Source organism: Xenopus laevis, chromosome 6S (assembly GCF_017654675.1).
Source record: "Xenopus laevis strain J_2021 chromosome 6S, Xenopus_laevis_v10.1, whole genome shotgun sequence".
Classification (NCBI taxonomy): Eukaryota; Metazoa; Chordata; class Amphibia; order Anura; family Pipidae; genus Xenopus; species Xenopus laevis.
In genome coordinates this window covers 101,273,830-101,301,569 of record NC_054382.1, presented here as the reverse complement: position 1 = coordinate 101,301,569, position 27,740 = coordinate 101,273,830, and the positions used below count along the sequence as shown (strand labels likewise).

General features: G+C 39.4%; 2 protein-coding genes and 1 non-coding gene across 5 annotated transcripts in view; 2 read left to right on the top strand and 1 right to left on the bottom strand.

The window, feature by feature from the left end:
• The first annotated feature begins 1,654 nt into the window (after window positions 1-1,654).
• rps20.S (ribosomal protein S20 S homeolog) lies at window positions 1,655-7,466 on the top strand. The gene is given in 4 exon segments (NM_001092903.1): window positions 1,655-1,764; window positions 5,719-5,818; window positions 6,137-6,210; window positions 7,248-7,466. Coding segments are annotated over 4 exon segments (360 nt in total). The 5' UTR covers window positions 1,655-1,761; the 3' UTR covers window positions 7,431-7,466.
• Window positions 5,986-6,050, top strand: LOC121395307. The gene has a single exon (XR_005962398.1). It is a non-coding gene; the product is annotated as a small nucleolar RNA U54 (small nucleolar RNA).
• A 17,185-nt stretch (window positions 7,467-24,651) lies between the features above and the next one.
• The window catches only part of lyn.S (LYN proto-oncogene, Src family tyrosine kinase S homeolog), a 73,014-nt gene continuing 69,925 nt past the window's right edge, over window positions 24,652-27,740 (bottom strand). For all 3 annotated transcript variants that reach the window (XM_018223729.2, XM_018223728.2, XM_018223730.2), the window contains 2 exons: window positions 26,905-27,036; window positions 24,652-25,747 (listed from right to left, as the gene is read on the bottom strand). In XM_018223729.2, the coding sequence (XP_018079218.1) occupies window positions 25,545-25,747; window positions 26,905-27,036 (335 nt within the window). In that variant the 3' untranslated portion in view covers window positions 24,652-25,544. The remainder of the gene's footprint in view (window positions 25,748-26,904; window positions 27,037-27,740) is intronic.

Below are 27,740 nucleotides of genomic sequence, written 5' to 3'. Positions count from 1 at the left end.
ACAATTAAATGGTTAACAGAATGGGGGAATATGGGGAGAGCAGTAACAGTGAAAGTTAATGTCTGCCCCGCCTCTATGCCTAAGGCATAGAGGAGGGGCAGACAATATTTGATCGACAGTTGAGATTACAACAGCTATGAATGCTTTAATAAAAAAACAGAAATTAGATTACATGCTTTGAAAAGGACTTTTGTTATACAGATTTTTGTCTGGATGACAGGTCCACTTTAAAATAGGAGGTGATCGGGAATTAAATCGTAACAGAGAGTGATATTGTGGATTAGGAGGTTGAATTCCCTGCACCCTAATGGTCTTAATAAGGATTATAATCAATATTGTTTTATGAATATATTTATACTATTCTATTTTAATATATGGACTATTAGGGGCTGATTCACTAAGGGTCGAATATCAATGGTTAATTAACCCTCGATATTCGACTAGGAACTAAAATCCTTCGACTTCAAATATCAAAGTCTAAGGATTTAGCGCAGATAGTACGATCGAATGATCGAAGGATTATTCCTTCGAATCGAACGATTCGAAGGATTTAAATCCAACGATCGAAGGAATATCCTTCGATCAAAAAAAGTTAGCAAAGCCTATGGGGACCTTCCCCATAGGCTAACATTGACTTCGGTAGCTTTTAGATGGCGAACTAGGGGGTCGAAGTTTTTCTTAAAGAGACAGTACTTCGACTATCGAATGGTCGAATTTCTGTTCACATGGCTTGAAGGAGAATATCACAAGACAATGATGTAATGATTTGTATTATATATATATATATATATATATATATATGCAGCACTTTACAAGAATTAAAGCATATACAGGGGTACAGTTTTGTACAGTTTTGTTATTCCATACACAGGGAAATTCTAATTCTTGTTCTTACAAGGCCAAAGAAATTATCAGTCCCTGTGAAGCCCTCCATGTAATAATCTCTCCCTTATCTCAGAGTATCTCATCCCCTACCTCTCCTTATCTCAGATCTAACAGGCTGCAGCTGGGGTGGAGTTTTGTCACACAGAAGGACACACACAGTGGACTGCGTAATTGCTATTGTTGTGTTCATAATAACCAAAAGTAGAATGTGATTTTATTTTCAGATTCTGCCCTGTTCAGTACAAGAATGAACAAAAACAAATGAACTAACTAATGAAAACTTTGTTGAGCACAAGCTCCATTCATTGACCTCATGCTACAAAAGTTCATGGCCATGTCCCTGATCATGCCTGAATTCTGACCCAAACTGTGTACTTTTGAGAGATAATTATGCTTGCATTCAGGTGCAGACTGATGCAAATATGGGCGTGGTCAAAATATCTGTCTCTCTTTCTATTTCCAAATTGTACTTGGGAGGTATGTGCATTTTACAGAAGAATTCATATTTAGCACTAACAATATTATATTTATTCTAAATGAAACGGCAGTGGCGATTCAAACTGAAGGTCATCCGCTCTGTCAATAACAGAACACGACCAGTTTTTAATCAATGTATTTCTCCAGAGTGAGGGAACTGACTGCCACAAACAAAAATGGCTGCAGAGACCGCCGTCTCATGCGTATGTACGAGTTCCTGTCGCAGTGACGTCACGGCGGCGGGGTTATAAATAGAGAAGTCGCTTCCCCCTTTTCTCTCTTTTCGAGTGTAGGCAGTTTGGCTTTACACGCGGCTTCTCCTGACTCACCGCTGTTCGCTCGGCAAGCACCGGAACACTCCGTCGGACGAATAAGTCGGTCAGGAAGGCGCTAAGAAAAATGGTACGTGTGACACACCGGGTTTCTGGTAGTTATTCTAAAGGCCTTTGTGTTCATTTCGCGCGGTGAGGCCCATGCTTTGAATGTAGCGCGGCTCTGGTTTAGGATTTGCGGCCCTGGGCCTCATGAGCGCAACTTTCCAGTATTCGCTTTAAAATAAAACTCTTTTTGACATTTTCTTAAGTTGTGTAAATTAAACTTACAGGCGTTGTTCACCTTTAAATTAACTTTTAAAGGAGAAGGAAAGCTACTGAGGCATTTTATTGCCAATAGATTAACTGCAATAGTGCAAGCTAGAATGCTATATTTATTCTGTAGAATGTTTTACCATACCTGAGTAAAAAGCTCTAGAAACTCTCTGTTTGTTTAGGATAGGAGCTGCAGTATTAACATGGTGTGACATCACTTCCTGCCTGAGTCTCTCCTTGCTCTGGGCTCAGATTACAGTAGAGAAGGGAGGGGGTGGGGGAAGAGGAGCAAACTGAGCATGCTCTTGCCCAGGGCAATGAGGTTTAAGCTGAAGGCAGGAAGTCAGATACAGAAGCCCATGTGTACACAATAGAAGGAAAGAAATGCAGTGTTTCTTTTGACAGGGGACTCAGAGCAGCACTACTTTGGGGGTTTACTGGTATATTTAGATGGACCTTTCTGATAAGGCTTACTTAGTTTTAACCTTTCCTTCTCCTTTAATATGATGCAGACAGTGATATTCTGAGTCAATTTGCTATTTTTTATTTAAGGTTTTTGAGTTATTTTAGCTTTTTATTCAGCAGCTCTTCAGTTTGCTTTTTAAGCAATCTGGTAACTAGGGTCCAAATTACCTTAGCAACCATGCACTGATTTGAATAAGAGGTATTAAAATTTGTCCATTACAATACATGTGTAGCCTTACAGAGCATTTGATTTTTTTAAAAGGGGTCAGCGACGCCCATTTGAAAGCTGGAAAGAGTCAGAAGAAAAAGGTGAATAACTATAAAACTATAAAAAAAATGACAACCAATTGAAAAGTTGCTTAGACTTGGACCTTCTATAACATACTAAAAGTTACCTTAAAGGTGAACCACCCCTTTAAATTAAAAACACTTGGTCTGACACGATGTAGAGGTCGGTTGTACTGGGCTGCTGCGTTATTTCAGGAGTCAGGAGCAGCAGTGACGAGAACACAAGCACAATGCCTGTCTCTTGCTTGTAGTTGGGAATAGTTGTTAAATCACTGATTGGAAAGTTGCTGAGACCTGAATGAATAGTACAGTTTTGGGTATTTAGCTGCAAATTCTAATTTCTAATCTCCACTGCAACTGCCAGTGCCTGGTGCTCTGTTGTGGGACATCACATGAAGCTTTGTGGCCTTGTAAGTCACTTATGTTTGGCACATAACAAGCTCCCTGAATACATTAAGTGGTGTCTAAAGCTGGCCATAGATGTAAAGATCTTTTCGTTATCGTGAGACCACGATTATTTCGAAACAATCGTTTAAATTTAAGATTTGTCCATCTATAAAGCTGCCTGCTTGGCCCTGCAAACATAGATTGCACTGGGACGATACATTTTTTTTTTTAACCTGGCCGATCACAATTTTCTGACAGATGGATGAAAAATCGTAACATGTACGATTGTTCGAATCCCACTAACGGTCGTTCACCAAAGGGAAAATCTTTTTGCGTCTATGGGGACCTTAATGCAGGGTTGTCTGGTCTAATTTTCAAAACCAGCCAAAGTCCACTACAAAACCAGCCCAAAAGTAGCCAAGAGGCACTTCAGGGCAGTAGCACACGCTGCTACTGGGCGAGATTAGCCATCCAGAGTCACATTGCCTCATCTTCGGGCGACTAATCTCCCCATAATGCCTTCCTGACAGCTAGAATTTAAATCGTCGAGCAGGTGGCACTCTCAGCGCTCTGTTTTCTGAAGTTGCCCGAAGTTTCCTTGTGAGGCGACTTGGGAAAACGAAGCATTCAGAGTGCCATCCCACGGGCAATTTACATTCTAGCCAGCAGGAAGGCATTTCAGGGAGATTAGTCGCCCGAAGAGGCAATTTGTCGCTGGGTGACTTAAGTTCCCCTAGTAGCAGCGTGTGCCAATGACCTCGAAAGTAGCCCAAAAATAGCAGTTTGCAGTGAAAAAGAATATATGTGAAAATACACCTTTCAAATTTCATGAAGCAAAATGGGACATAAATGCCAGTCACCAGGGATGTAACTACAGAGGAGTTATAGGGGACCCTAATACATAAACAATTTCAATAAAAATTGGTAAAACAGGCTAACCTCTAAACTTTAGGGGGCCAGCAGAGTTGTCCCCCAAATTCTCTGAAATTTTAAGAAAGTCGCTAGAAAATGTGATGCTTTAGACTAGAGTAACAAGAGACTAGGGTACAGTGGCCGAAATCTAACCCTTGACCCCTGACTACAGAAGTCTGTCCCATTAAATGCTGGGTATTGTAGCCTAACTTTAAACTTGGTATTTTTTAAATTATTAAACTGCATTATCCAACGTGCATTGGGAGACTCGGGCTCTGCACATTAGGGCAAGAAAAAACTGGTTTCCAAGGTACAAACCAACCAAAGGCCCAAATCCGTACCTTGGCTAGTTTGTACTTTCAAAACCCATCTGTGCTTTAAATTAGTAGCCCAATTTGGCTGGAAAACCGGCAACCCTGTTTTTCTTGTTTGTTTTTTGAATTGATACCTTATAAGTACTGGGTAGTTGTGAGCCAATTTAGTTAGTGCATGTGGAATTTTTAGGTGTACAGACTGCAGTACAGAACCAGTTCATAAGCACCCCACTTCAGTTTCCTACATGTTTGTATTCATGCTATCCTGTAGCTAAAAGTGACTTAATGTTGCATTTCTCTGGCAATTTGTGATATTAAATGGAAAATTAAAGCTTGTCTTACATTGTACTGTAGATTAACTTTTACCCATCTGTTACAACCCACCCCTTCCATGCGTGTAGTTTCTGGTAGGATTACTGAATCTAGATGTACAAGTACAAAGGGTAAACTTACACCGTCACAGGTTGTGTGAGAAAATCCCTTCAATTCTGTGGCTTTTGATTATTTGACAGCTCAACCTACAGCTTCACTTGATACACTGTCTAATCTGCCCTGCCTACCTCCTGCATTTTATTTACATTGACACTTACTTTCCTGTATTTCCAAGGTGCTGCCCATGCTTGGTGCACCCACATGGTCTGAGGGTTACCCCTGCACACTGTATAACTAAGCTCCGACCATATAATACAATCGCGCCTCTGGAATGCCAGAAAGTAAAGGCATATCTGAGGTTGTTATATTGAGGTGATAGGGTTGTGTTGCACCACACCTCTGCTGGTGTTGGGTTTAAATAGATTTACAGGGCTTAAAGGACCAGTAACATCAATTTGTTTTAATTTATTTCTTAAAGACTTAGTGAAAAATTGATGATGTTACTGATCCTTTAAGCTGTGACATACATGTTAAGAGACACTTGTTTGGCAAGGTTGCCAAATGGAACATAACTGCCTTATTTTTTCTCTTTCAATAACCTTTTGGGGTAAATCTTCCTTATCGATTTTTATTTGGCCTCCAGATCAAATATTGTATCGGAATAGGAAGCTATGCAGGTCTTTATCAATAAACTATGTAGTCTGACTGACAGAATTTTTAAACCTGCCCAGTAGATATCTGTCTGAATCTGTCCAATATCTATTGGATAGGCTGTCTGGGGGAGTAGGCAGCTACCTTTAAGTATTAGAGCACAGCTCCCCTTTGTGTTTCACTTAGGCTTAAATAAAGCCATCTGCTATTTCTACATTCTTTTGTCCCTTCATTCCACAGTCTGGGTATATACTGTTGTACATATATTGGCTTTTGAAAGTTAATCCTGGTGTCTGTATCTTTGGGCGAAAGGCTAACAAGGCTGCACTATGAAGCATATATAACCTGCTGACCAAGGTTCTGTTTTTGTATTTGAACAGGCTTTTAAAGACGCAGGCAAAGCCCCTGTAGAACAGGAAGTGGCAATCCATCGCATCAGGATCACTTTAACAAGTCGTAATGTGAAGTCTCTGGAAAAAGGTACATTTATTAGTTGGTTGCCACAAACCTTTTATAAAATCCAGAATTCAATAAACCGTTGCTCTGCAAAGGCAAGTTTCAGTTAAAATCAATATATTAAATTATCTATGGACTTGTATACTTGTGGGCGCCATCATCTAAGACTTTGAAAGAGAATTGGAAGAGGTTGGCAATGAGGATAATACTTTTCATGAATCAAAGTGATTGGTTTATACGCTATTCTGAGCTTTTTATACCTCGCTGAAAGTTTGAACACTGCACTCATACTAGACTTGTAAACGTCATATTTTTAAACTGTTTCTTTCATTCTGTTTTTAGTGTGCGCTGATCTGATCCGTGGTGCCAAAGAGAAGAACCTGAAGGTTAAGGGCCCAGTCCGTATGCCTACCAAGGTAGTTAAAAGCTGTGGAAAAGCTCTACGTTGGCAAGGCAAAGAATATACCATAACTGGCACAGCTGAGCATAGCAATTTACTGTCCAATGCATTTGCTCTAGAATACTTGAGCCCTTTATCAGGGAAGCCAATGCGTGTGATATTGCATTGTGGGCACGCTTAACTTTAAAGGGATACTGTCATGGGGAAAAAATTTTTTTTCAAAATGAATCAGTTAATAGTGCTGCTCCAGCAGAATTCTGCACTGAAATCCATTTCTCAAAAGAGCAAACAGATTTTTTTATATTCAATTTTGAAATCTGACACGGGGCTAGACATTTTGTCAATTTCCCAGCTGCCCCATGTCATGTGACTTGTGCCTGCACTTCAGGAGAGTAATGCTTTTTGGCAGGCTGCTGTTTCTCCTTCTCAATGTAACTGAAGGAGTCTCAGTGGGACATGGGTTTTTACGATTGAGTGTTGTTCTTAGACCTACCAGGCAGCTGTTATCTTGTGTTAGGGAGCTGTTATCTGGTTACCTTCCCATTGTTCTTTTGTTTGGCTGCTGGGGGGAAAAGGGAGGGGGTGATAATCACTCCAACTTGCATTACAGCAGTAAAGAGTGATTGAAGTTTATCAGAGCACAAGTCACATGACATGGGGCAGCTGGGAAATTGACAAAATGTCTATCCCCATGTCAGATTTCAAAATTGAATATAAAAAAATCTGTTTGCTCTTTTGAGAAATGGATTTCAGTGCAGAATTCTGCTGGAGCAGCACTATTAACTGATTCATTTTGAAATTTTTTTTTTTTCCCATGACAGTATCCCTTTAATGTTTAACCTTTAGTGTTGTACTGCATTACTACTGTTTTCTGGGGAATATCTGGTACTGTGCAGTATTGGTTAGTGTTTCTCAGCTGAAATAGCACCCTGCTTACGCTCTCAACATAATAGTGGCTTTTCAAGTTTCCTAATATATGGATTGCAATTTTGACCTGGCTACTGGCACAGCCCTGCCGAGATTATTAACATTAATATTTCCTCTTCTCCTTAGACTCTCCGTATCACAACAAGAAAGACACCTTGTGGTGAGGGTTCTAAGACCTGGGATCGTTTCCAGATGCGCATCCACAAGCGCCTGATTGACTTACACAGTCCTTCTGAGATTGTTAAGCAGATCACTTCCATCAGTATCGAACCTGGTGTAGAAGTTGAAGTTACAATTGCTGATGCATAAATGACACTTCTTTAATAAAAGTCATGTGGATTGTCACTTTCTGTTTTTTCTTTGCATATTACCTAGGCTGGTGGTGCTAAGCAGCACTTTATAAAGCCATTAAATCTGCACAATGACTTAAAAAAACAATTGTACATAAAGTGCTATGCCTCACTTTAAAATCTGGCATATGGCTGTTTGGGTGCCTGTCTGCTTAGAACTGTGACAGACTAACTGTCAATACTGAGCTTACTTTCCTATTCATATAAAAGGGCTCATCGGTGAAGGATATTGCTTGGGAGCTATTGCGTTTTTTTTACCCCAGAATTTAGAATGCAGAACATCAGATTTCAAACATTTTTTTTATGGATATTTGAGGTGGCAGTGAATATGAAATATCATGCTACTTGTTGCAGTATAGATAATGTGCGCTTCTCCACAAAGCATACAATATAATGGCATGTGCTAGAATGAAATAAAAACTTGTTCTTTACACCCCACAAAATATAAACTAAATCATAGCCCCAGCACAAGAGATGTTATGGTGTTTTGTATACCTGCCCTTTCTTATTACTTGTATCCAGCTATAAGAATATTTACATTGCGTAGACAGTCTGTATGCTACTACACTGTATGATGCTTGACTGAACAGCTAGTATTGTCTTTTGCTCCATATCCCAACATCAGTCATTGGTCCACCTTGGTGGGTATTTAGTGACAAAACACAATTTGGGTGTGTGTACCCAGGGCAAACAATTATGCTATGTAAAAACATTGGTTGCCCATAGCAACCAATTACATTTCAACATTTCCCCAAAAGCTGGAAAACAAAGATCTGCAATAAAAATTCTTACAAAGAAACACTAGAGGGTGCTGCTAAGTGAACATTAGTGATGGGCGAATTTATTCGCCAGGCGCGAATTCGCGGTGAATTTGCAAGATTTGCCGCCAGCAAATAAATTCTCGAAACGCCCGTGAAAATTCTCGGCAAAAATTCGCCAGCGTCAAAAAAAATTTCCAAAAAACGAGACGCCGGCGCGATTTTGCAAATGTTTTGCGAATTCCGTGCAAAATTCGCAATTTTTTCGGCAAAGCGAAACGGCGCAAATTCGCCAATCACTAGTGAACATATAACACACTAAACAGCTGGGACGTCCTTAGATTTGTTTTTCTGTTAAATAGTTTGCCAGAGAAGAAACCTAAAAAGTGCCTGGTCAGATCACGCAACTACCAAAAGGGCAAAAAGGCCTTGATTTAAAGGAACCGTTCAAAAATAAACTGGGTAAATCAGCTGTGCAAAATAAAGTGTTGCTAATATCGTTAGCCAAAAACATCATCTATAAATACTGGATGTCTAACAGAACATCCTGCTTTTCAGTTCTCTAAATTTGAGTTAGTCAGTGACTTGAGGGCATAACTTCAGTGATTCAAAAGCAAATAATTATGACTCATGTGACCCCCCCTCTAGTTTATGGTTACTGCCTGGTAACCAATTGGTGGAAACCAAGAGAGCTGAAAATCAGGAATTAGTGTTCTGGATATTGTTAGGCATCCAGTCATAAAAAAAATATAAACTGTTTTAATATTACAGAGAGAAATGAAATACATTTTAAATAATTTGAACTGGAGTCTATGAAAGATGCAGGTTAAATAGGGAAAGAAGCACAACAACTTATTCTGGCAAATGTCTTTATCACATACCAATACTCACATATACATATATTCAGTTCTGCTATAAAATGTAATAAAGGCATTTGTCAGAATAAGTTGGTGTGCTTCTTCCCTTTATATAACCTGGATGGTATATTTGACCTGAAAGTGGTCTGGGATGTGAATGCATCCGGTAGAGACAAGTAAGTGATGTGTTGCAGGAAAGAATTGTCTATGAAAAATGGCCTTCCCATATTCGGAGCTTTCTGGATAACTGGTCCCATACCTGTAATTGATACTTCATCTCTGCACTTGATTCAAGCATGTTGTAACCCTGTTGGTGGGGCCAAAATTATCAAAATTGAATAAAATTGTTCCCATTCAGGAGAATGGCTAGTGATGGGCGAATTTGCGCCGAAAAATTAGCGAAACGGCGGCCGTTTTTGACGCCGGCGTCTGTTTTTTCCGACACTGGCGAACATTCTTTTATTTTGACGCCGCCGAATTTTTGCCGCAAATTTTTGCCACAAATTTTTGCGGGCGTTTTGCGAATTTATTCGCTGGCGAATTCGCGCCTGGCGAATAAATTCGCCCATCACTAGGAATGGCGCATGTTTTTAATTTCTAGTGTTTTGACTCTGGGACATAACTGGAGACCTAACTGATTTACAGTTTCAGTGTATATGTGATATACAGATTATCCTCCCCATAAGGTTTATGGTGAGGACTAAAAAACTTTGCAATAGGGAATATTAATCCTATTTATGCCATGACTGCTTTGGGGAATTCCGCCTCAATTTAACAGTGAATATTTTTGCTTCCTCAGAACAATCAGGTTTCTCATCCACTGTAAGAATACTTTTCCCTTTTCAAAAGCAGAGCTTGCAAGCAACTGAGCACAGTTAAATGTCTTGCTTCATTATGATTATGGTGTCCACCTTCTTGTAACTGGGCATTTTTAAAGTTTGTTTTTGTTAGGGTCAACAGAAGTATGGTCCCTCAGCCTAGCAATCCCAAACAATGTCTCAACTGATGTTGCCTTTCAATTAACACCACATGGGAAACCGAACCAGGTTAGGATGAGAACGACTGAAAGAAGCCAAAAAGCCCTTCACTACCAATTACATGCAAAGTGAAGCCTTCTGAAATCAGAAGGTATTTACTTGTCTCATGCCATACACACAGCACTGCCTAGACACCAAAATGAGAGTTTTGATTCTCCCATACAGCATCATGGGCAGAGACATGCAAATCACTCCTTTATGTTCCTTTGGCCAACTATGCATCCAGAACCACTGGTGTATAGCACAAATACAGCCTAATGGTTAAGAGCCATATATCCAAACTTGCAGCCTGTTTCCATCTTGTTAGATCTCATCAGTGCAAGATATTGGAACATGGCTTCTGAGGGGTAGGACTTGGAGAGTAGCGAAATGGGAAACCGAACCTGGTTAGGGTGAGAAGGGCTGAAAGGAGCCAAAAAGCCCTTCAACAAAGTCTAGCAAAAGCTTACTGCTGATTGGTAGTTCTGGGTTTCTTCTGGACCAGGGAAAAATATTGCCACTTTATTATAGTAACCCACTTTTACCAATCGAAAGAATATACAAATGTTTCATCAGATAAGTAGTTGCTATAAATTTGTGGATCATCATATAATGTATAGGCGCCTAATGCCTTGGTTGAACCAGTTTATATATATATATATATATTTATATGTTTGTGAGTGCCAGAAGGCATAAGTCAGACTGCACTGGGGATGGTTCAACTGAGCACAACCCCCGACTCTTAGCCGGCATTGTAAAATTCAGGGCATGTCAGTCACCCACAATATTTTGGTGCTGACTTAACCTGTGTACCCTGTATGTTCTCTTAAGCAAATATGTGAGCTGGAAAAGTGTTAACGTTCATGCATGTAAAAGCAAATAGATTGGCGCTCACTTGTGTTTTTTCCATCATGCAGGGTGCTTTCATTAACCACCTCAACTCTGCAGCTTCCACCATGGGGGAGGCCCTTAATCATTGAACATTAGCTGGATAATTGACAATTTCCTGAGAAGTAGCTTACCCATCTGGTGGTTTTTCCCAAGCGCTGCCCTTCCTAGTGAAAATTAATTGCTATTTGTTCTGCATGGGCTCCGCTAATTGTTTGCTAGAACTCAATGTTAATTATTGCATTTATTTTCTTCCTATTGCGAGGTGTGTTTTTTCAGAATTTCCCAACGTAACAGTTTTTCCAGATTTCTGCAATTCTTGTGCTATTTCTATACTTTCTTTGCACATTCCATTTAAAGTAAAGGGTGGCTGGTAGATCAGAAGTCTGCTCCGAACGAATGACTTTTTCAAAGGTTGTGAATTTCTTGGCTACAGAAAAGGTTTAACCACGTTTGTATTAATTGCACTTGGATTTATTAGCAGTGATCAGTCATTGTATCCAAGCAAAGTATTTAATTCTAAAAATAGAAATATTCCTCTGTTTCCTACTGTGCTTTTTGATAGCTGCAAACTACTTACTGTGAATTAGTGGAATACTTAGCTGCAGTCTTAACTGCCTTCCTTATGGAGAACTTATAGTGGAATTGCACTTGTGGAGCTGCAGAAGATTCTGAACAGGGAACTGCTTTCAAGCAGTATGTATGCTTTCCCACATAGAAATTTAGTAAAAGTATGCTTACCATAATTTACATTTCTCCTAGTCCCTTTGGCAGCAAACTGAGATTTATTCTATCTTTCCTCCTATGTAGGAGAAGTGGAGGGAAAAGAGGGAAAATAAAGAGTTAATAGCCACACCCATAAATAGGAGAGGTCATTAGTGAATAAAGGGTAGACAACACAAAAAAGATGAGTTGTTTTACTGCCAGCTTCCTGAGTTGTCTTACTGCCAGATTCCCGAGTTGTCTTACTGCCAGCTTCCCGAGATGTCTTACTGCCATCTTCCTGAGTTGTCTTACTGCCAGCTTCCCGAGTTGTCTTACTGCCAGCTTCCTAAGTTGTCTTACTGCCAGCTTCCCGAGTTGTCTTACTGCCAGCTTCCCGAATTGTCTTACTGCCAGCTTCCTAAGTTGTCTTACTGCCAGCTTCATGAGTTGTCTTACTGTCAGCTTCCTGAGTTGTCTTACTGCCAGCTTCCTGAGTTGTCTTACTGCCAGCTTCCTGAGTTGTCTTACTGCCAGCTTCCTGAGTTGTCTTACTGCCAGCTTCCCGAGATGTCTTACTGCCAGCTTCCCGAGATGTCTTACTGCCAGCTTCCCGAGTTGTCTTACTGCCAGCTTCATGAGTTGTCTTACTGTCAGCTTCCCGAGTTGTCTTACTGCCAGCTTCCTGAGTTGTCTTACTGCCAGCTTCCTGAGTTGTCTTACTGCCAGCTTCCTGAGTTGTCTTACTGTCAGCTTCCCGAGATGTCTTACTGCCAGCTTCCCGAGTTGTCTTACTGCCAGCTTCATGAGTTGTCTTACTGCCAGCTTCCCGAGTTGTCTTACTGCCAGCTTCCCGAGATGTCTTACTGCCATCTTCCTGAGTTGTCTTACTGCCAGCTTCCCGAGTTGTCTTACTGCCAGCTTCATGAGTTGTCTTACTGTCAGCTTCCCGAGTTGTCTTACTGCCAGCTTCCCGAGATGTCTTACTGCCATCTTCCCGAGTTGTCTTACTGCCAGCTTCTTGAGTTGTCTTACTGCCAGCTTCCCGAGTTGTCTTACTGCCAGCTTCCCGAGTTGTCTTACTGCCAGCTTCCCGAGTTGTCTTACTGCCAGCTTCATGAGTTGTCTTACTGCCAGCTTCCCGAGTTGTCTTACTGCCAGCTTCCCGAGTTGTCTTACTGCCAGCTTCCCGAGTTGTCTTACTGCCAGCTTCATGAGTTGTCTTACTGCCAGCTTCCCGAGTTGTCTTACTGCCAGCTTCATGAGTTGTCTTACTGTCAGCTTCCCGAGTTGTCTTACTGTCAGCTTCCCGAGTTGTCTTACTGCCAGCTTCCTGAGTTGTCTTACTGCCAGCTTCCCGAGATGTCTTACTGCCATCTTCCTGAGTTGTCTTACTGCCAGCTTCCTGATCGGCTAAAATGTCCACCCTGTACAAGCATTTTAGGATTACTGCAAGTCGCTTCTCTGCTCTTCTGATTCATAGACACTACTGCAACTTCAGCCCATGTTCTAATTCCTAGTTGAGTGAGCTGTGATCTGGAAGTCTGGTCTGCAAGGGCCAAACAGTCATTGATGCATGCCATCTTTATGGTTGAATCTCTATAAAAGATGATTTGGACACTTTAAGACCTTTACTCTACCCTGCATAACTGATAAAACAGATTTAAATTCCCTCTGAAGTCTTTAGTATAATCCACATAGATTCTCAAGATTCTTGCTACATCCAGAAGAAGAAGCTCATGATCTTCCTGAATCTCTTGATTAATATAAGGAAGTACAATCTCTTGGGGGCCCATTTACTAAGGGTCAAATTCAACCCTTAGTAAATGTGCTCCTTGTTAGAAGAGGTAGATAGTGATAGGCAACATTTTTTTTTTGCCAGATTTTGCAGTGAAAAAACAACTACAGACTGATTGTACATAGACAGATTGTATAAAAAAGAAAAAGTGAAAACGCCCATTGACTTCAATGCGTTCAGGAAATTTTTTAGCAAAGTGAAACTGGTCAGATTTGCACACAATCTATCTACACAATCCTGAAGAAGACACACATCTTGTAACTCTCCAATTTGTTTAGTATGTAATGGCTACTGATAAAAGACAACAAAGAAATATGCCCCATTTTCCTATTTCGAAGTATTTTTTTAGGTACTTAGACCATCGAATTGGCTACTTCGAAATAAAAATCGTTCGACTATTCGACCATTCGATAGTCAAAGTACTGTCTCTTCGACCACCTACTTCGCCACCTAAAACCTACCGAGCACCAATGTTAGCCTATGGGGAAAGTCCCCATAGGCTTTCCTAGCAATTTGTGATCGAAGGAAAATCGTTTGATCGATGGATTAAAATCCTTGCGGTAAATCCTTCGACTTTGATATTCAAAGTCGAAGGATTTAATTTCGATGGTTGAATATCGAGGGTTAATTAACCCTCGATATTCGATCCTTAGTAAATGTGCCCCCAAATGTCTAATGTCTAAATTACTCTAAATTCTTTCTTGGGTAAACAAAGGGGGTTATTTATTAAAGTCAGATTTTTTTTTTCTCATTGGTCTTTTAAAGGGGAAAAATGTTTTCGTGGAAAGAAAAGCTCGAATTTTTTGAGAATTATTAAACCCTGAGGGTTTTAAAAGTCTGAATAAAAAATACTTCAACTCAGACCTGCCAAGTTCATGTAGAAGTCATTGGGAGATGTCCAGTTGATATCCTGATCTGCGATGGGTTTCAGAAAAAGTTGCGGTATTCGGACGTTCAGGTACAGTTGTGGGATCAGTTATCCAGAAAGCTCAGAATTACAGGAAGGCCATCTCTTATAGGCTGCATTGTAAACAAATAATGCACATTTTAAAATATAATTTTTTATTTTAGCTTTGGACATTCTGTATGCATTGGCTTTCCATTACTAAAACAGCAAAAAAAAGAAAAAAAAAGCTATAACTGTATTAGTAGAATTCCACTAGGTGTCACTGCAATGCAACTTTGTTTCCCTTACCGAGGCACTGCACTTGTGCACAGTGTTGCAAGAAGTTGCACAGAATACTAACACGTGGATTTTGTTGCTGCTGTACAGTCTGTGGGTCTCTTAGCAGTGAGGATGGAGATGCTTCTTGGGTGGCTTTCTTTGAAACCTACAATGAGTATGTTTACGATTTGCTGGACCAGTTTCCTTCATTTAAGAACCAAAAGTGACCAGCCCTCAAAATCTATGATAACCAATCAGGCACTTCTTTTTTTTTGTGTATTCACTTTTATTAATCAAAAAAATATTAACACATCAAAAGAATGTAACATTTTACACAGTATATTTGGCAAATGCATCAGATTCATTGAGTTATAAACATTGTAAACATTATACATCTTTGATATATGTCACACATTGTTTAATTAACCTAACTAAACTTCCTTAACTTTTACTGCCTTTCTTTTATCTCTGCTGTTAAAGCATACTTGAGTATAACCTAATTTTATTTTCCTCTTGTTTGATCTTAGATTACTTGGATGAAGCCCTCGAGTTCTACCTGAGGTAAGTATCCAAATAAACACAATAATATCCTTTCGTTGAACCCAATAAAGTCTTCTTTTAGGTTGTTGTTCACCCATACTTGATGGGGTCATCCTACGTATTGGTTGTTGTACTAGTACTAGTATTCTTTCCAGGGTAGCCATGTAGCATATGATTCGTACTTATTATTTATGTATGCCGTTAGTTCTTCCATTAAATAAATATCATTTACAATTTGGAACCATTTATCTTTGTTTGGTATATTTTTGCTCCTCCATAAAAGGGGGATTTGTGCTTTAGCTGCATTCAATAATTGTAAGAGTAACTCTTTATCTAACAGTCCCATTTTCTTGAGAATTACCGATGTTCTACACCATCTAGATAATAATTTGTAGGACGATTCCTGTAGTTTGTTACTTATTAGAGCACTTAAAAATATTCTTTCCCAGTCTTTTCCTGTAAGTTCGACATTTAGATCTTTTTCCCATAGTTTAGTGGGTATTCCGGATATTTCTTATCTATTAGTAACTTATATATAAGTGATAACATATGTCTTAATGGTATCGGAAACGCACAAATGCTCAAAGTTTGTAAGTGATCTTCAATCAGGCACTTCTTATGTAAAAGGTATCAATGTACTGTTCTGTGATCTCTGGGGCCCACCTTTGGGGAAAATGTTGTAACAGGTTAAAGAAAACAATGTAAATTGGTGACTATTTTAATTGGGCATCTTTCCTTTAGAAATGTGATGCTATTATGAGCACAAAGGTTACTCCCAAGTTTTGCTGAAATAATTAAAAAAGGATCCGGTTTACCAAATCTGCTCCACTGTATTCCATCAGCAGACGTGCACAAATAGTGCTGTTTGGGAGGCTGCGGCTTGAAGAATTCCAGCAAAGATCATGGACAAAGCAGAGGGGAGATGTGTGTTGTGTACACAGAGTAACTCGGCTTTTCCCTGGGTGATCGTTTGCATTTATGTATATTGTATATATTTAGTGGTGCTTGCGAAGCAAAGCATCACTACTGTTATCTTGCAAACTTATTTTTATTCTTCTTCCGTATGAAAGTTTGGCGCGTAACTAGTCCCGCACCGTTTGTCCTAGACCCATGAATGAGGTGTCAAATCGTGCGGCTTAATCGGGAATGGGGTGGTATGACTTTTCTAAGGGGTGGGTGGTTAATTGCCCCTTGCGGGGGCAATTAACCACCCCGAAAAGTCCCATAGATTAACATTGAGGCCAACTTTTGACGGATTCTAGCGCAGAGAGGGAATCTTGTAGAAACGTTAAATTTACCACATTTGAAGAGGTTTGTGCCCTTTGTCAGATGATACCCCACACGAGGGTATAAGTTTTACCCCCGGGGCAGGAGAGGTCCCCAAATTTGCCCCATTGACTTATAATGGGGAATTTATCGAATAATTAGTTTGTCGCAGACCCATGAATGAGGTGTCAAACCGTTCAGCTTATTCGGGAATGGGGTGTTGTGACTTTTCTGTCCTATTTTGGGGACCCAAAAAAGTGAGCGGAGCCGCAAACAACCAATCAGATTTTCCCTATTGACTTCAATGAGAAAATGTAAACAGCTGTAATTCTCACAGTAATAAAGCCAGAGCTCCCAAACTTGGCACCGTGGGTCACTGGGTGACTGCGGCCAAAATTTACAAAAAGTGGGCGGAGTCTACAACAGCCAATCAAATTTCAGCCATTCAATTAAATAGGAAAATGTTAAACTGCTGCCGCTCTTAGACGGTTAATGGCAGCCTCCTCAAAGTTGGCACAGTTGGTCACTGGGGGACTGGGATTAAAATTAAGAAAAGTGGGTGGAGCCAAAACCAACCAATCAGATTTCTTTGATTGGTTTTAATGGGAAAAATTAAGAAGGCTGCCATTCTCTCAGTATTGATGTCAGGGACCTTGAATATCACAAATGTGGTCGCTGGGGGTTTCCACTTCAAGTTTAGAAAAAGTGGGCGGAGCCACCAACAACCAATCAAATTTCATTCATTGATTTTCAATAGAAAAAAATAGAAATGCTGCCATTTTTACACATTAAATGACAGCATTCCCAAACTTTGGTATGTTAGTCACTGAGTGACTGTGGTTCACAATTAGGAAAAAAAGGGGCGGGGCAACAACAGCCAATCAGATTTCAGCCTTTGACCTTAATGAAAAATGATAAACTGCTGCTATTATCACGGTTTAAATGCTAGGTGTACCAAACTTGGCTCAATTACTCACTGGGTGACTGCGGTCAAAATTTAGGAAAAGTGGGTGGAGCCATAAACAGCCAATCCGTTTTCACCTATTGACTTCAATGTAAAATTTTTGATTACCGCCGTTCTCACAGTTTTAAAACCGGAGGCCCCAAACTTGGCACTGACCATGACTAGGTAACTGGGGTTAAAATTCAGAAAAATGGGCGGAGCTTAAGACAGCCAATCAAATTTTACCTAACGCTATTCAATGGGAATATTTAAATTCCTGTCATTCTTACACTGTTAATGTAAGAGTGCTCAAACTTGGTCCATTTGGTGACTGGGTTGCAAATTTTTAAAAGTGGGCGGAGCCAAAAATAGCCAGTTTGTTTGGATTGATTTCAATGGTAAAATTTGGTTGGCTTTAAATTTCACCGGTTTAATCCGGATTCTACCGACTTTGTGTACTCTCTAGGCACCAGGGGCGACTGGGCAAGACACCCAACATATATGGGGGGCCTGAGTTTTGCCACGGCAAGCACCACTCACATTTTCTTCAGGAAATGTACCTCTCTAGTTATTTATATAGTACTAAATATGTGCACAGCACTGTACAGTAGAACAGTAAAAGAAAAGAACAGTTTATTAAAGATACAACAGGAGGGAGGTCCCTGTCAAATAGAGCTTAACATTTTAAGTGGGTCACTTTCCCTGTAGAGCAAAGGAGAAACGTTAAACTATGTGGGTTTAAGAATCCATATATTGCTGGACTGCAGCTCCCAGCATGCTTTATCTCTCGGTTATATGTAGCCTGGCAACAACAGTCATTGAGAAACAGCGTTATATAGGTTTGTCCCCTTTAACACTGCCATCCTTGTCTTATTGTTACAGTTCAAGACTGATATTTTCTTTTTTTAGATTGGAACCTGTTTACTCTTTTCAGTGTCCGTACAAAATAGTTAATGAGTTTATTAAAAGTTAACTTAAGGGTAGTAGCAGATAGGGAGATAAGTCGCCCAGCGACAAATCTTCTCTACGTCGGGCGACTAATCCCCCCCGCCAGCCAGAATACGAATCGCTGGCGGAATGGCATACGAATCGCTTTGGATTTCCGAAGTTGTCTCACAAGGAAAATTCGGACGACTTCGAAAATCCCAAGCGATTCGTATGCCATCCCATCGGTAAATCGTATTCTTGCTGGCGGGAAGGCATTTCGGGGAGATTAGTCGGCCGAAATAGATAAGATTTGTCGCTGGGCTACTAATCTCCCTGTCTGCCACCACCCTAAAGGTGAACCACTCCTTTAAATTTTAGTATGGCTCATACCAATTCTATGCAAATTTTCAATTGGTCATTTATTGTTTATTTTTGTAATATTGACGCTAGCAACCATATTGCTGAAACTGCAAACTGAAGCGCTGCTTCACAAAAAGCTAAATGACTGAAAAAAAATAATAATAAAAAATAAAAACCAGTTGTAAATTGTCTCAGAATATCACTCTTCACATCATATTAAAAGTTAACTCAAAGGTGAACAACCCCTTTACAATCAAAAATAGTTCAAAGTTATCTTTTTTCTATTTTTATAGTTTTTTTTAATTATTTGCCCTCTTGTGTCTCTTTCCAGTATTCCTGTTCCGGTCTTATTCAAAGCCCTGCCTGGGTGCCAGGGTAAATTAGACCCTATCAACCAAGTGCATTTGCACTGCCATACCTGTGTGTGTGTGTTTGTGTATTTGGCCATAATCTAATTTTCTTGTACAGGAAAACTGAGGATGACGAAACCAAAGATTTATTTGTGAAGAAGAATGTTTTTCCAGCTTTAATCCCATTTATTTATTTCAGCCATAGCATATTTATAGTCTGACTCCTTAAACTAATTGCTGACGAAGACCCACAAGTACTTACTGTATCAGAGTGAGTATTATACTATATACTTTATTTGCAAGCAGAATGGCACAAAAAGCAATGGGGGGAAAAAACTTGGGATATGTGTGTTCACTTCCTTCCAAAGTAGAGAGCTTGTCAGCAATGGTTGTGATCAAATGGCTTGCGTATAGACAGGAGGCAAGCACTGGACTTGTCATCTGTCTCTGTGTGATCTGGCCCTATCTGAATGTTGCAATACTAGATTTGTATGAAAACTGCATGTTTCACTATAAATGTTTCTCTGTAGTAGACTTGTATCAGTCTGTAGATTAAAACAAATGCGTTCACTGATTGGGGTTTCAATGTGAGCCCTGAGAATATCATCTGATTGGCAGACCAAACCAAATTTGCAGTCTTCACATTCAGGAATGACTTCCAATGTCACCAAAGGTCAGTAGATGAGAGATCCAAGCTGCATACAGATACAGTCTGCCCATCTGCAATCACAACACAGTCTGTTGTGGCAGTGAGACTGAAGAGGCTGCAAATGACTGTATAATGACTGTATAATTAAAATGAAATATAGTTACCAAGTAGGCTTTGTTTAGCACTAGAGAATTCCACTTGTGTGGGCGCTGTTCTGGAAATCCATTAGAGGGCACAGATTGCATCTTCAAAAATCGGCTTTTGGACTCTGAGGAAGTGCCGAGATTTGCGGCAAGAAAAGCGTAAGTCCAGGACACCCACCGCATTTTGTTTGTACCACTGTGTGTGCACTAATAAAGCCGATTTTTGAAGATACAGTCTGTGCCCTCTAATGGATTTCCAGAACAGCGCCCACACAAGCGGGATTCTCTAGTGCTAAACAGTTGTACTAGCGAGGAGTTGCCGGCGTCTCGCGATGGCAGCGTCTGGAAGGACACAGCAACCGGGTGAGCTCTGATGCGGTCCGGATCATATTTTTTTTCTGTTGAGGCACCTATGCAAATGTTCAGGGAGGAGGGAGGTAATAATGATGCTGGAATAGGTATTTGGCCCCATGTGGAAGGACCTTCATGGGAAAAAAGTTTAAAAAAAATGATGTCCATTGAGCTAAACATTAAAGAGCATGTAAAGGCAAAAAAATTAAATCTCATTTTTACTTTCTTTAATGAAAAAGAAACCTATCTCCAATATACTTTAATTAAAAAATGTGTACCGTTTTTATAAGAAACCTGACTGTATGCAGTGAAATTCTCCCTTCATTTACTGCTGTGGATAGGAATTGTCAGATGGTCCCTAACTGCTGAGCAGGGAAACAATCATACTTATGAACAGCAGGGGGAGCCCCCGCCTTACTTCCCAGCCATGCAGAACTCAAGCAGCTTTGTTTATGATGATCCCTAAGCAGCCCAGACCACACTGAGCATGTGCACAGTCTTAGTCTTGAAAAGATGTTTAACAAAGTTACAAGATGGTGACCCCCTGTAGCCAACTTTGAAAGCGTAAATTATTTGTTTGATTAGGCTTGTGGTGCAGTAAGTTCATGTTTATATTTAGTATACAAAATACAGCATTCCTAGCCTTATTCTATTTTAGACTTTACATGCCCTTTAAGGAGGTTATTTACTAAACTCCAAATGCAAAAATCACGAAAAATTTTTGATTTTATTTATAAAATCAGACTTTTAAAAAATCACGAATTTTTCGGAATTTATTAAACCCAGAGGATGGAAAAGTCTGAATCAGAAAATCCGTCATTTTAGACCTGTCAAGGTTGCATATAAGTCAATGGGAGAATTCCCAATGATTTTTTGATGTGCGCTGAATTTCTTGAAATGCCCCGAAGTTTTCAGACAAAAATCAGAGTTTTCGGGTGAAAAATCCCAAAAAAACTTGAAAATCCGATGAAAAATCGAAAAAATCCTGAAAAAATGTTTTTTTCACGCAAAGCAAATTTTCAGGAAAATTTAATAATAAATAAGCATAAAAAACCCGAGCAGATTTGATCGAGTGTTTGTAGCAGAAAATATTGACATAAGTTCGGACTTTGATAAATGATGATTATCAAGATAAAGTGAAGCCAGCCCATAAATGTACATACAGTACCTGTCTGTAGTCAAGATGTAAAATAACTGTATAAAGCAGTTACTGCAAAAACGTACCGTAAATTCAAATTAGGCCATAAATACGCACAAATAAAATGATACACTTTGGTCACAACTTAAATATTTTTTAATTAAACCAGACTAAATTACAGCATTTAGAAGGATCAAAACATAAAAGGAGCAATTACACACCGGAAGTTCATTTTTTCAGCAGAGCTTATATTCAAGCTAAGGAATAAAATTGGGAAATATATTTATGTACATTCGTTTTCTGAGGGTGAGAGTAATGTGGCTGAGACTGTTCCCATTGGTGCTCTAAATTGCCAATCAAAACATACTTGGTTTAACCCATCAAAGTATGCAGAGCCAGGCTTTTAGTTGAAGCATGTGATATGAATTCTACCACTGAATTAGGTCATGGACCTGCCCAACAGGAGTTTTTCTTCAACCTGCTTTACCGAGGTCATCTATGTTCCTGATTTGGTTGCACAAACACAATTAACTATTAAAATATCACTTCTTGTCTTGATTCGGTTTAGAATTGTACCTGATTTTTACAGGATCTTCCAATGCTGCTGCTGCTGCAGTTTGAAAAGTACTTTATTTAGATATACTGTTCCTAAAGAGTGACAAGTGTTGTTCTGAATGGGTCATTACATCATCTCACTTAGTCTCTCACACGTCATCACTTACTCAATATAAAAATTCACATACTGCCAAAAAAAGCAGATTGCACTAGTTATGCACACCAACATGTTTTTTTAATTTGGTGTGCCACCACCCAAGGCCTAGGGGCAGATTTAGGTCGAAGTGAAAATTCGAATTAAAAAAATTCAAAGTTCAAACTCATTTTTGTGTACTTTGATTAGGAAATAGTCCATATTCCATTTAAAATTGGAATTTATCATGTTCTGTCTCTTTAAAACTTCAACTTTTACCATTTGCCATCTAAAAACTGCCGAATTGCTATTTTAGCCTATGGGCGACCTACTAGAACCAATTTGGAGTCAATTGGTGGACTTTGAAAAATCTTTTTGGGGAAAAACTTTGATTCGTACAATTCGAATACTAGATTACTTTGATTCGTATGATTGGAATTCATTCATGATCGAAAACAGACCAATTCAGCCAAAAAAAACTTTTTTTAGTCGAATTTCAACGTTCTAAAATTTAAAACTGGACCCTTGATAAATCTGCCCCTTAATATTCGGGGATGCCCATTCATCAAAGGCCAAAATTCGAATTCATGTGAATTTTTTTTACATTGAATATACTCACGATTCGACTGGGAGGTTATTTAAGAAAAAAATTCTAATGTCTAATATTTGATCTAAGGGTTCTGACCCGAAAATTTGAATCATATTCGATTTGTATTCGATTTGTACGAATTGAGTTTTTCCGAAAAAGAAAAAACTTGAATGTCAGGAAGGCTATTAACATCTCCAAATGGAGATTGACTTGTGAATGAAATTGGCAGGTTTAAGGTTGGCGAATATTCAAATTTACTTTTTCGACCCTTGATAAATCTGCCCTTAATATCTGAATATTTGTTCAAAGTTTATTTTTAGGGGGATTACAATTTGAATGTGTGAATTTTGATACTCGAAATTCGAATTTACTTTTCAACCCTTGATAAATCTGCCCCTAAATATCTGAATATTGGTTCAAAGTTTATTTTAAAGGCTACAGCCCCTGAGCCTCAAGGAGCAACCAACTTGGTTTGCTTCCCACTTTTCTCAGTGGGACTGAGCGGCACCCCTTCCAAGGTATTCCATAGTCATTTGTACTGCCATAGTCTCAAAAATATGCTGTTTTGAACAAAAGCTTGATATAGATATTTGGGTTATGGGGATGGCACGGCTGATATTTCAAAACTGTGTTGTTACATCTTTAATAAGATTTAAGGTAAACATCACAACTGGCACAGAGTAATAGAAGCCACCTGTCAACAATGATACAGGCAGCTTTTGGCTTTAAAATGATCAAATATGCACCTGTACCAGTCAATAACAGGCAGCAAAGGCATTTTTTTGCCTAAAGAGAAACCGCCAGTTTTGACATTAGCCTACGAGTCGCTACAAGTCTTACTTTTGGCACTAATCATCTGCTTCCGCCCAGACTGTACTAATCAGCAGCCAATCAGCAGTTTGTTTTATATTACTTTAACTGCAGTTGTTGGACTGGGGAAAAAATGCTTTTATTTCCATAACCTCTTGATTTCCAATTTTGTTGTTACGGCTGGTACAGGTCTGGATTTGTGGGAAGGCCACAGAGGCCTGGGCCAAGTTTTATTCCCTGTCCTGGTGCCAGGTCTTGACTGAGAATCTAAATAGGCCGTCATTTCAGCTACAGAGAGGCCCAATCACCACCACCAGCCCACCAATTACTGACTTTCTATGGCACCTTATAGCAGCCCCTCTGGCATTTGCAGAACCCACAGATTGCCAGTCCGTGACTTCCATAGCGCTGCTCCTGTTTCTTTCATGTAGAGGGACTTGTGGGGTAGTTGCAGTTCCCTATTGGCTCTTTCTTTAATGCACATCTGACAGGGGAAAGAGGCAGCAGACTGGGTATGCGATCTCCGGCCTAGGGGAGTATACATTTGAAATCCGGCCCTGGGTATACTATATTCTACACAAATATACAATATCTATAAACAGAATACAAATTGTAATTTAACGTCCTTGTTTCACAGGAATGGCAAGAAGCCTAAGATCATGGTACAAGTGCACTTAAAGGAATATTTCACATTCAGTTTTTCCACATTATTGGCAAAACAACCTGAGCATAATAAAACTATTATTATTATATTATTTATATTGAAGTTAGAAACTTTGTTAATACAATCAAAAATAAAAATTTTGCATTGTTTCTGAGATAATCAAGTTTATCTTCACTATCCCTCTCTCAGCATCTGTTTCTCTTCATTCTGTCTTCATGCAGCAGTTGGGTGTCAGATATTCATTGACAGTTAGATCCAATCTATCTTATAGGGGGGGCTCCCTTTCCTATCAGATGTATTAGAGCTCACTCAAATAACTGATTCCAGTACAAACAAAATCTAACAAAATAACTGCCTTTTGCACAAATTCTGCATGTAGAGAGACACGATGTCTGGTGATTTTAATAGAGTGAGTTCTAATACATCTTCTAGGCAAAAGGAGCCCCCTATAAGTTATATTGGATCTAACTGTCAATGAATATCTGACCCCCAACTGCTGCATGAAGAGAGAATGAAAAGAAACAGATGCTGAGAGAGGGACCGTGAAGATAAACTTCATTATTTCATAAACAGTACAGAATTTTTAATTGATTGGATTTAGAAAGTTTCTTATTTCAGTATGCGGACGCTTATATTAAATTTAAATTTTCGCAATAGTTCCCCTTTAAAGAATCACAGAACTGCCTTCAATTAACACATTTTGGTAATAATGTATAATGATATGACCTGTCCATGATGATCAGACAATAGAGCTTGCCCCATTCTTTATAGAAGATGTCCAACTCTCAGCTCCTGTGGCCCACAATGCCCATGATTCTTACAGTAGTTGTAGTCCAGAGCTTGTGAATACCAGGCCTGCAAATGTAACATCCCTGCCATGTTGTCATGACAACTGCTACACTTATAACACAGCTTCTTGATGGCAACCTTGCTCTATATCAGTGGTTACATATAAATACGCTGAATATTTGTAAAAGCAATTTTTGTGAATGAAAAATAGGTAAAACTTTTAAAAAAACAAAACAGCGTCTCTCAAATCTAACCATTAACTCACATAGTTATACAGCTTCATGTGACACAGAGTTTTATAAATACTACTCTTTGCACTTTGCATTCATATAAGAGGAACCATTCGGAGGGGTGAGAGTTGTAGGCGTAAGGAAGAATGTGCCATCGCTTAAATTAATTCTGTCAGGACGGTAATCACCTAAAGAGATATCTGTGTATGATCAACAATGTACAATACGATGCCTATTTATTTCCAAGTGCTTAAGATTTTGACACCAGCTCTGCACAAGGAACCAATGCAGAAAAGTGACACCAGTCAGCAGGCCATGATGTAAATGGGACCAGAATGTATTATCCATCTTTTTTAGCATGTTCAAACTTTCCAGATTGTGAGAGGCAAAAGAATGGAATAATCAGTTCAGTCTGTTTTCCTACACAATAACAAGGAAACGTGTGTCCGGCACTAAGGCTGTTGTTGATATTGAGCTTCTGTCGATGTGTAGAAATCATCCAGAACACTTTGTAAATAATCAAAAGTTGGCCGCTCCTCAGCTTTCTCCTTCCAGCACTCTTTCATGATGTCGTACAGTCCTTCAGGACAGTTTTCCATGCGGGGCATACGATAGCCTCGCTGCAGGGCGGACATCACATCTGAATTGCTCATTCCTATGGGAACAAAATAAATCTATTAGGTCTATTAGGTCAACTGTCTTTATCAGGCAATGGGGTAGATTCACTAACGGGAGAATTTTCGCCAGCATCAGCTTCGCTCAGCTCGCACTAGTTCGCCAGGCGCAAATGAGCTACGACTACACCAATTTACTAATATGGGGAGTTTCGTCCTTGGCGCCGAACGCTGGCGACTCTTCGCTAATGTTACTTTGGCAGTGCGAGCATTTCATAGCGAAGATGCGCCAGCGTTTGTTTTGTGCCTAGTGAAAATTCGCTAGTGATCTCTTGCTTAGGTCAATTTTCATAGGGCGGGTAATTTAAATTTGTATGGACATCTTTATTATAAATGTTGGGGCAAATGCTTGCAGTTACCACTTTTTATTACAAATGTCCAGGGAACCTTAATAAAGACAAGAGAGTTAATATAATGCCCTACACATGAGCCCACTGTAAAATAAGTGTTCGCTTCAAATAAGGAAAAGACGACAGGGTTTTTTTTTTAACTTTAATGCATTTTCGGCACACAGGATATATTGTAAGTGACAGAAGATTGAGAAAGATAGAGTGCGAATAGGGATGGGCGAATTTTTTCGCCTTGTTTCACTGCGGAAATGACGCCCATAGAGCGCTTATGTATTGAAGCATCCAATAGGGTAGACTATGGGCACTATGTGGCTCTAGGATGCACCTTCTTGTTGTTTGGTATCTTTGCACTCTTTTGATCTTAATTTAAATATCTGTAACTGATAAATGTCTCTGTGACACTGATATTCTAATATTTTATAAAATCCCTGTTCAGGTACGGGACCTGTTATCCAGCATGCTCGGGTCCTGGGTAATTCCAGATAAGGGAAGTTATGTAATTTGAATCCCCAATTTCTTAAACCTACTAAAACATCACATTAATTAAAGCCAATAGGATTGTTTTGCCTTCAATAAGGATTAATTATATCTTAGTTGGGATCAAGTACAAGGTACTGTTTTATTGTACAGAGAAAAAGGAAATCATTTTAAAAAATTTGATCAAAACTGGAGATGACCTTCCCGTAATTTGGAGCTTTCTGGATAAGGGATCCCATACCTGAATAACGTCCATATATGCAAACAACTTGCAAAAGTTTATCTAGAGATCCATCAATATATTCATTTACCTGGATAAGGAATCTTTCCAAAGGTTATTATTTCATACAGCAGAACGCCAAATGACCACACGTCCGATTTTATCGTGAACGAGCCGAAGTTAATTGCCTCTGGCGCAGTCCACTTAATTGGGAATTTAGCGCCTTAGAAAGGAAAGCAAGGAGTCACAATCGTGATATAGAGACATGACATCATGTTTTGTCCTTGAGATCTACACAACTAGTAACACGTCTTAAAAACATTAGTATTTGTGTATTGTGTAATACAATTATTGTAGAGCACTGTTGGGTTAAAGTTCACTGTATTCTATAACTTGTAAGTACCTCATATACCAGTTGTTAAGTTACTGACTTTTATTCTGATCCATGATGGTGATGTCACCTTTTATACTAACATGCCCTTACTGACTTTGGTTTACACAAATCACGCCATTTATAGCTGTGTTTGTTCAGCTAACAGACTGAATCATGTTTCCATTCATTCTATAGTACCTTATAATGGTGGGGTGCTAAACCAGTTTTTGAAGTTTCCCTTAGAAATGAGCCTGGCCATAGATGTAAAGATTTTAAAAGATTTTTTTATTATCGTGAGACCAAGATTATCTTGAAACGATCGTTTAAATGTTCGATTTGTCCATCAACTAAAAAGACCATTTCAATCGATATTGCCAGGAAAACTGAGGGTAGCTGCCTGCTTGTCCCTGCAAACATAGATTTCACTGTGACCGATTAAAATGTTTTAACCTGGCCGATCAATTTTCTGACAGATGTCGGACGAAAAATCGTTAGATGCACGATCGTTCGATTCCCACTAACCTCACGATAATTTGACGGATTGGTGGGATTGC